Source organism: Apium graveolens, chromosome 11, assembly GCF_009905375.1.
Source record: "Apium graveolens cultivar Ventura chromosome 11, ASM990537v1, whole genome shotgun sequence".
NCBI lineage: Eukaryota > Viridiplantae > Streptophyta > Magnoliopsida > Apiales > Apiaceae > Apium > Apium graveolens.
In genome coordinates, this window is record NC_133657.1 from 15,906,335 (window position 1) to 15,916,066 (window position 9,732).

Genomic DNA, 9,732 nt, shown 5'->3' on the forward strand with positions numbered 1-9,732 from the left:
TTTGATTTGAACTTAAATCACGGAATTAGGGAGAAAATAATTGGACAACAATGAAGGGTATGTCTTGTATCCATTCGAGGATAGACTTGCCCGTAATCCCTCTTTTAAATATGTGATGTTTGTTCCTGTAAATACTGGTTGTAAAAAAGTTGAAGTTGGTTTCAGTTCTAAGTCGACAATGGGTATGGTTGGAATAACTCAAGTGTTGTTTTCAAAATTTGTTAATCTTGTAGAGGAGTTCGGGTACCAAATTCCAATAAGGTCATTATCTTTAAAAGTACCATTATGGCGAGATAAACAGCAAATCGACTCAATTCTTATTTTAGATGAGAACTTGAGTTCGAGTTTTTTTGAAGTTCATGAGTCCGACGTAAGAGGATTTTGGTACACTAATTGATAGTGTGATGAAACTCAAGAAAAGAAAAGGTATGGTCACGCTGAGTACTGCATGATCACGCTCTTGAGGACATATGATGACATGATCATGCCGCTGGTTTACGTGACCATGCCAAAACTGGAAAAAAATAACAGTAGTTTTTTTGTGGTCAGATGGAATACATTGCATGCTTATACTCAAAACTGTATGATCACGCTATTTTTTGATTATTTATTTTTAATTAGAATTTTTTTATATTTAATTTTAGGGTTTGCATATCCCTCTATAAACATCAAGATGTCATGAATAAGAATTTTTGATTAAAATTAAACCCTAAAATTTTTCATTTTATCTTTTTTGTGGATTCAAGAAAAAGGAAAATTGGATGGATTCAAGGTTTTAAAGAATTTCTTCTATAAGAGTTCTTGCGAGAATTAGCGCTTAATTTTTTATGTTTACGTGCTCCGTCACTCCAAGTCTTAACAAGGATGAAAAAAAAAGAGAGGAGATGATGAAGATGCGGCATGTCCAACAGAACTTAAACGCAGGATTAAGATTCAGACACCGAAGAAACAATTAAAATTTGCATGTTTTGAATATAGATACATATAAATCATATTTAGTATATCGAGAATTGTTTCTGTGATTTGATATCAGTACTATATTGAAGATTCAAATGCATACAATTTTATTGTCAGTAGCTTGAATTTTATTGAAGATGCCGCATCCAAATTATTTTATATGAATCTGTACTTATACCGAAATGCATAACCCCAGCTTCAATTAGGCCATCTCTACTTCTACGGCAAGTTGCGATAGCTTAGTTTCAAACTGCAGACCAAGAATTGGCCTCAATCCAATTAAAGGCTAGAGGGCTCAAGAAAGTATCATCTATGCCTAAAGAACTGACCAATGCAAGTGCATGGGGTCTCAGCTCAGCACATAGTTTGGCCACTTCTTTCCTCACTGCAGCAGCATTCGCAGTTGACAAGTATCCGTATCTTAGGAATGATACATTTTCCTCTATGGTGATCATCACATACATGGATCTCAGAAGACCTAATATGTTCTGCAGGAAATGTATGTAATAATCAGATTATGGTTTTCGAATTTACTTTCTTATATTGTTTTTTGTAAGCATTTCATCAAATTTTGGTTATTATCATTGAGAGCAAATAACCATTGGACCGTATTGGCAGTACAACAAACACTACTTTCAGGACTATAATCACCCCTGTCCTTAAAACTTTAAAATGTGAGTAATTGGCCCCTTATGTGATGAAATTACCAAACATACCTTTAAGTCGCCTGCATATACATTTTCCTCCACCTCGACAAAGGATCGAAAAGTCTCCAAGTCTGAGAAGGCTTTGCCTAAGTCTTCAGCAAGCTGATAAGTCTTAAAAAGTAGACGCAAATAAATATGTTAAGTGGGTAAGAGCATGATGCAATAGTACATATTTCCTAAACATGGATTAAAGATGCAAAACTAATGTGGTTAGGAAAGGATAGAGCATTTAAACTTTTTTATTTGTTATTCATCATACCACTGTCAGTGTTTGTTCTTTGCTTAGTCCCTGAGCTTGGTAATGGGAAACTTCCTCTGCAAAACGCTTCAGCAAGTCTCCCTCTCTCAGGCAAAGGATATCCGCCTGCGTCATATAAGTTATCCGTGTTAGCTTCTGTGGCATGGCTGCTGTAACATGACAGCTTGTACAGAACTAGCAAATGATCTATTACCTGAAACTGAGTGCTCCTCAAGATAGAACTTGTGAGTTGAGATGGGATAACCGGGGAAGAGTTATTCATGTGCTCTAATCCCAGTTCTCTACTTAGTGGTCTATTTCTCTTCTTAGCTGATAGAAATTCTGAGAGAAGTGCCTTGCTAACCTGAGGTCATTCAGGTACCAGATTTATCAAAACCGCTAGAACACAGATCTTATGATTATGTATATACGTACTACAGTTAAAGTTCCACTGTGTTCCTTAGTAAAGCTGAAGGTGATGAAATTGAAGTACTTCTTGGAAAGTATTTACTTGGACACTTAACATTTAAGTTACGTTTATTTCTAATATTGGAGAAAATGGGATATATTAAATCAAACTGTAATCTGTTTCTAGGCAATAATTCATTGAAGGCACTCCAGTTCATGTCCATCTCACTGTTACAGACAACGAACTGTGGATGTCAAATAGAGCTCAAAATGTTTGTTCAACTTTCTTATAACAAGCAAGACCGCGTCTTTACAAGGACATTCATAGTTATTTAAAATAATCATTATACCTGTTGCATGAGAACATTGTTATCCCCCTCAAAAGTGGACTGCACGTCGAACTCACTTTTCAATTGTCCAATACGATTCTCAGTCTTTAAACCTTGTCCACCTATGGCTTCACGACATTCCTAATTCATAGTGCAGACTGCAGAGTATAAATGAAGCTGCTATGATATAGATAACATTCAAGGACAATTATGTTACAACCTGAAGAGTGGTCATATTATGCCATGTCAATGTAGCCTTCAGTGCACTGGAATAGACATGGATGATTTTGTTTGATTCAGGCGTTCTCTTTATGTATAACATTTTCAAAAAGTTCGATGCAAAACTGAAAGCATATCTGTGACGAAATCAAAAATAAATTGTTCAGGATCCAACTTGTAGAACACAGGCAGTATGTGAGGATAAACGAGTACTCACGTCTTTGCAAGAAGGGGTAATAACCGCCTTTGATGGCTTGGATAATCAAGCAAAAGGACTTCTGGCCCATTTGTTGCAAGAGAAAATGCGCGCCTTGTCAAGGAGTACCTGATAGCAATTCCTATACCAACCTGACAAAAAAAGAAACAAGTGTAACATACCATAAAGAGTTTCAGAGGATGCTCACCCTTAACAGTACTGAATTCAAACAACTGACTGAAAAAAAGAGATAGACATTTATCGCAAAATATGGGTTTAATACCTTTGCAGAGTACATTGCACCAGATGCAAGGCTTACACGACCAGATACCAAAGGAGCCATAAATGCAGCAAACCTCTGATAGAAATTTATACATCAAAATCAGTTTGTCAACTTTGAAAGTAACTACTATTGGCCAATTCAAATATTCGATACATGTTTTGAATGTCGTTCATGATGTCCTCAATCTTTTACGATACAAGGAGACATTCCCAGATTTAAATTACTTCAAGTCAGGGTTTAGTTATTACAACTACACTTCAATAAACACACACGTCACACGTACCAGAGCTCTAATTTTTATGAGGAACTACATATTGAACAAAATGATCACACACACGTACAGCAGAAACAAAAAGTTACATATGTTGACATGATAAAATGATCACCTGATCCGGGTCTTTGATAGAACTTATATAATGACCATCTGAAGATACATCAGCAACTGAATTCAACAAGTTTTCATTAGGTATCCGGAAGTTATGAAACCTAGAATACAAATTGCGGTAAAGGTTAGTTAAACTAAAGTTAAAAATAATTCAGAGTATAGTCCTTTTACCAGTGATTTACTGTTATATGAAATAAAATAACACAAGGAATTAGCCGCTTTACCAGATTCTACCATTGTCAACACCATTCAGGCCAATTTTGTGCCCACAATCAGCTATATGAACATTAGGACATACATTTCCATTGGAATCCCTTATCTGGGCGATAAAAGCATGGACTCCTTCTCTTTTTCCATTAATCTCAAGCTGTGAGAAAACCACTGTGTGGGTGGCATGCTAAAATTATACAAAAAAAAAAGAAAGAAAAAAATAAATAAAGATAGTACTTGCAAACCAATGCTCTAAAATGAATATATTTTTTTAGGTCATGTTTTAGTAAAAATTACATAATTTTGGACTGAATGATTATATTAAAGAAATTATGTTGACATAAACAAAAACTATACGCTTCACCATGATTGTTAAACTACTACTACATTAGTGAGCTGAAATATAACATGCTAGATAATGTTGAGCCTCATTACTTTTCTATTTGACATTGTTACAATGTATCACAAGATTTCCTTGACTTAAATTCTCCATATATAGGTGCTCAATAATGCAAACTACAGCAATGATTAACAAAGTTGTGATTCATAAACTAAGACCATGAGTGATTTATACTACTGTAACCCGTGATTTGTATTAGTTTTTAATAAAACACGATCCTACACACACTCATATGATGGTAGCAAGAGTAAATGAGGAATTAGGGTATCTCACAATAGCTGCGCCTCCTATCCAATACTTTTGAGCTGATTCACAGGGTGTGTTAATGACAAACTCCCCGGTGCTGGAATCGTATGTGGTTACTGTTTCAATGCCACGGACCTAAAAGTGGAGAACAAATAAATCAGTTGAGAAAATCACCGAAATTGTTGCAAAATGTAACTCACTGTAATTTCCCAAGAGGCCAAGACTAGTTCAAAAGTTAATCAGAAAACTGGGAGATACAGTAGGAACATACATTACTTCCATGGCCCAACTCAGTCATGGCAAAGCAACCGATGATGCCGTACTTTTCAGTGACTTCCAACCACTTGTCATGGTGTCTCTTTGTCCCCAAAAACTGAATGGCACCACCCCTGTAAGTTAATTTAACTAAATTTATTGATCATATATGTCACTTACCAAATTTAAATTAGTTATCAACAAGGTTTACTCCTGCTTTTTACATATAAAAATTACATCAAGTCACTGATGACAAAAAATCAAATTTGCATACTTGAGAAGTAAACATTCTGAAGATGTATTTGGGGAAGACACATTTAAGAGATGTGAATCTTCAAAAAATTTATAAATGTCATATTAAGACATAACGTGCCTATCAATTCTTTATTACAAGCAATGTTCCAAAAAATGTTGGATGATTAAGGGCGGCTAGACTACCTTCGAGCGATTAATCGACTAAATGGCCAGAGTACCTTTTACCTACAAAGCGAAAATACCTATTGTATAGTAAAAGTTAGTGATAATACATACCAAAGCAGAAAATGGACGCCAATTTTGATAGCAAGAGAATGGTCAAAAGCTCCGCAAAGTTCCAAGATTGCAAATTTCTTGAGATCAATTTGATCGCCAGGCAGAGTGAGCCAACCATCAAAAGCACCCTGTTTAGACATATACAAAATCCTCTTCATAGTAATTTCTCTTTGTTGCTCCATAGACTGATTATAATCAGGTGAGGCAAACTTTTTGTCACCTCTCTGTTTAACCCCGAAAAGCTCAGGATTCCCATTCATCAGCCTGTACAACCAGTCCCGTTGCTCCACATGGTGCCCATCCACCAGCTTTCTCATTTCCTTGATGTCGAATTCGAGTCGTGCCTCGGGCGGAGAATACTGGAGGCATATCGATTGTTGGAGAGAATTTGAGCTAGCAGGTACACTAGCGTTGATATCAGTTTTATTATTTTCTTGTTGCTGGAGGTGACGCGTTAGAACTTGGGTGCGGAACATTGCACGATTAGCATTGTCCATCTTAGCTGAAGTTGAACTAGCTTTCATTTCTTTCAAAATTCAATTTCTTAGCTCAACTTTAACTAGCTTTCATTTCTTTCAAAATTCAACTTTGTGTATGCTACAGATGTGCTGATGCGCATGAGCTCGTTATTATATACAGTAATTTGACCAAGCACAACAAAAAATATGGCTGCGCCATCCAGTCAAACAAGGCGGGAGGTTGACTATTGTGCTTTTCCGCCTTAAAAACTGTTTAACGTTCACGAGTAGGTTGAATAGTTTCTAAAATATGGAGAGGCCCTGACAACAGTTTGTCATCAGCTCTTCAAACATTTTTTATTTGTTGGTATAATGATTGTGATTAAGAAAAATATTTATGGAGATCGCAGAGAAATTAATTTTTACGTAATACTGATATTGTCTGTTGTTGGAACCTAAAATAAACTTCTATTTACTAAGTAAAAATGTATCCGGCATTAATATAAAGTTCTAACCATAATCATAATTACAAACAATATCCGCCATCCTATAGCTATTTTTTTGAATGACAAAAAGTCATTTGTTAAATAAAAGTTCTTTATTGTCCCCTTAAATTATTTATCATAACAAATTTTAGAATTTATAATATTTTCCTATTTTAAATATAATATATGGCTAATTTTTTTTCTAATAAAGGCTGCTCTTATTTCTTGCACGACTGTTTTCATTACCGTCTACCATGCCAAGATATCTAATTGATAGTACCACCGTTTTCAAGTGCTTATCTTTTTAGGTGATTATTTTTTTTATAAGGAAAATAATAGGGGTATAAAATTAATTTCTAAAATAATTATAAAATAATACTCGTCAAATTTTTATTAGTTAAAAATAAATGAAATCTCCATTTACACTAATAATACTAATTAAATTATTTGATACTCCAAGCAATCACATTGTTGTAACACATTTTTTGTCGTGTATGTATCGTTAATACTTATTTGACCATAAGAGTAAAGTGACACAATTTGACTATAGTAACATTATAGAAGGCAATTTTTGTTCTAGAAATATCATTGCAGAAGAGCAACTTTATTCTAGATGTATATTAGTCTCATAAGGTAGTTCCACTGTGTCTCCGTAGGACTCGTTACAAAGAATGAAGTCCACAAATCTCGAGTAGCATAGCTTTGTAAAACATTATTGGTCTGGTGTTTTGCTTATATAGCCAAACATCACAAGTGACAAGGTGTACATAATCATACATGTACAAAAGGATAAACTTTCAATATGTATGAAGCATAATTGGTGTGAAGCCCAGCTGTGAAAGGTAAGCTGCACTTTTTCACCAACAAGACGAGTTGATCCACATGACTAGTCATATTTTCAAGCTCCAAGTGCTTCACACTTCTGGGAAAATGATATACATTTGATAGAGCACTTCAGTCCTTGGAAAGCAGCATCACACACCAACTACTCAATTCGTGACATAGCCATCTCTCTTTGTTCACTGACTAACTATAATATACAATTACTATCACCCTAATCTGTATGCCCCAACAGCTACCTTCAAATCAGGATTTGATAAATCATGTCACGTTCACCATGGTTCAGGACATTAAGTTTGACATAATCTATGTTATTATGGACTAACAACTACTTTAAAATGATTTATTTGTGAATAATAAACTTACACCAACAATCATAACCTTGGACAATTTTAATTAGCATAGTGTGTAAAAAACACATCCAGCATAACATCAATATCATCCCATTAATACCTCCTGCAATTTGTTACTGAAGTTGTGGATGTAAAAGGATTCCAATTCTTTGTCCAACAGAAAATGCCTCAACTTGGCATGATTGTTTCTCACTTGTTTCCCAACATCACTATCCTCTTTCATTACAGTAGCCACAGCTTTGCACACACTCTCTCTAGTAAGCACCCCATCTTCTTCTCCTTTCTCCACTTCCACACCAACCTTTAGATTTCGACTCATCATTCTGGCGTTGATTATTTGATCACCAACCTGCGGCAGCAGCACCAGTTGACACCTATTCAGTAAAGCTTCTGCTAAAGAACCTGATCCACAATGTGTTATGAAGCATCCAACTGAAGGGTGTTCTAATATCAGTTGTTGCTGAACCCAACCTCCATAAACTACTCCTCTTCCCTGTACATGTTCTTTAAACTTATCTGGCAATGCTTCTTCGATCGAATCTGCTCCAGCTGGTGTTTTTAGTGCTGCTAGAAATGGCATACCTGTTAGCACTAGACCGTTCAGCAATTCTTGAAATTGATCTTTTTTCAAGATGCATTCACTTCCAAATGCGCAGTAAATAACTGTACCCGAGTCAAATTTACTTAGCCACCTTGCCCATTTAACTTCTAAAGCAGATGAAGAAGGCTCTGGGATAACAGGCCCCGTAAGTAAAACGGGCTTCATAAATTGGTTTTCAAGGTAGTCACAGTAAGAACCCTCAATCTCCCTACATGTTCTGAAACCTAGTGCATCACACTGGCTCAAGCTGGTGAATAGACGATCGTTGAACTGCATATTAGTTCCAAACTTCATCACCTTTCTAGCAGAAAAAGCACGTGCTTCATAGGCGCTAAGTGTGATGTTTGAAAAAGGATAGCTTGCTGGAGGTTGCTTTAATTCATCTTCAGATACGTTACCTCCACTGCAATGTCTTTCCGGGGAGAGAGTATAACCTATTGTAGCTGAACTTATAATGCAGTAATGAAGTGACTTGATTCCTAGCTGTCTAGCCAAGCTGGGGATCCAGTATGCAAAATCAAAAAACACGACATCCACTTTCAGTTCACGGAGAAGACCTTCCACCAAGTCCTTGGTTTCGTCCATGGCAGTCACAAGTAGGGTCTGTAACGGGAAGGGCACATCAGATGTTGTCTCTGAGCCACTAGGTAGTCCTTCAATATGAGGTACAATGATTGGAATGAAGGTGATGAGGTCTGGATGGAGATTGAAATGTTGTAGTTTTGGTTGGGTTTTGGTGGGAATCATTAAGGAGATTCTGTGGCCTTGTTTAGCTAGTTTGTTGGCTAAATGGAGGAAAGGGGTAAGGTGTCCAAGTGCAAACCAAGGATACATGGCAATGTGCAAGCTTGGACTTGCTGCACCCATAGCTTTGTTATTCTATTGATGAAATATATGAGATCAGGTTAAGAATGATTCAATTTTGAGGGAAAAGTGGAGATAAGAAGCAGTTGCATACTTTCAATCATATAACATATATATATTGGGAGGGTATTGGTTTGTTTGCCATGTGACCAACTGCCAGTCCCAACAGCAAGCATCCTCCGGAGGTTGAAGCAGAGTAAAAATTGGTGGTTGGAATGGTGGTTGGTTTTGAAAGCTACTTTCTCTACTTAACAATCAAGAATGTTTTTTCAGTAATTTGAATATAAAGCAGTTCCTTCCAACAAAATGAAACAACAAATTAACACATTCGCTCCATCTGCAAAGCTACCTTTGCCTCTTTGGGGAGATTAAAAATGTAGATGCCGAAAACATGCAAACCTACTAACTGCAGACATGTCTTTTAGTGATGCAATAGATCAAATTAGGCACCCACAGGAAAATCATCTAATCGAATTAATACTTTCAATAAACAAGATCTTAATTAAAAGAGATGGTAGGAAATCTTTTTTTTTTTTACTAATTAGTCAACATCTTGTTCCACAAAACAACCATAACAAATCTGACATGCATATCTTGCTTTATTGTACAAGATAACAATCATTACTCGAAACAACGCTAAAAATGGCGGATAGTCAATTTCAATGTAACTATAGAAAGACCGAGACTAGGAGAAATAATAACATATACTTGAACATCTCCACTTACAATCTTTTATAACAGTGAACTCCAAGAATTTTAAACTTCAC

General features: G+C 35.9%; 2 protein-coding genes across 2 annotated transcripts; both read right to left on the minus strand.

Moving 5' to 3' along the window:
• Positions 1–947: 947 nt before the first annotated feature.
• On the minus strand, positions 948–5,984 carry LOC141697303 (acyl-coenzyme A oxidase 3, peroxisomal-like). Its single transcript, XM_074501600.1, has 13 exons — positions 5,365–5,984; positions 4,850–4,967; positions 4,606–4,713; positions 3,947–4,119; positions 3,724–3,823; positions 3,338–3,412; positions 3,076–3,206; positions 2,860–2,995; positions 2,661–2,780; positions 2,117–2,266; positions 1,924–2,028; positions 1,674–1,775; positions 948–1,445 (listed from the first exon to the last, which is right to left on the minus strand). The coding sequence occupies exons 1-13, from the start codon at positions 5,886–5,888 to the stop codon at positions 1,203–1,205; spliced, it is 2,085 nt and encodes a 694-aa protein (XP_074357701.1). The 5' UTR covers positions 5,889–5,984; the 3' UTR covers positions 948–1,202.
• An 818-nt stretch (positions 5,985–6,802) lies between these two features.
• LOC141697758 (cyanidin 3-O-galactoside 2''-O-xylosyltransferase FGGT1-like) lies at positions 6,803–9,183 on the minus strand. The gene has a single exon (XM_074502294.1). It carries the CDS (start codon positions 8,966–8,968, stop codon positions 7,586–7,588), a length of 1,383 nt encoding a protein of 460 aa, XP_074358395.1. The 5' UTR covers positions 8,969–9,183; the 3' UTR covers positions 6,803–7,585.
• Between the last annotated feature and the right edge of the window lie 549 nt (positions 9,184–9,732).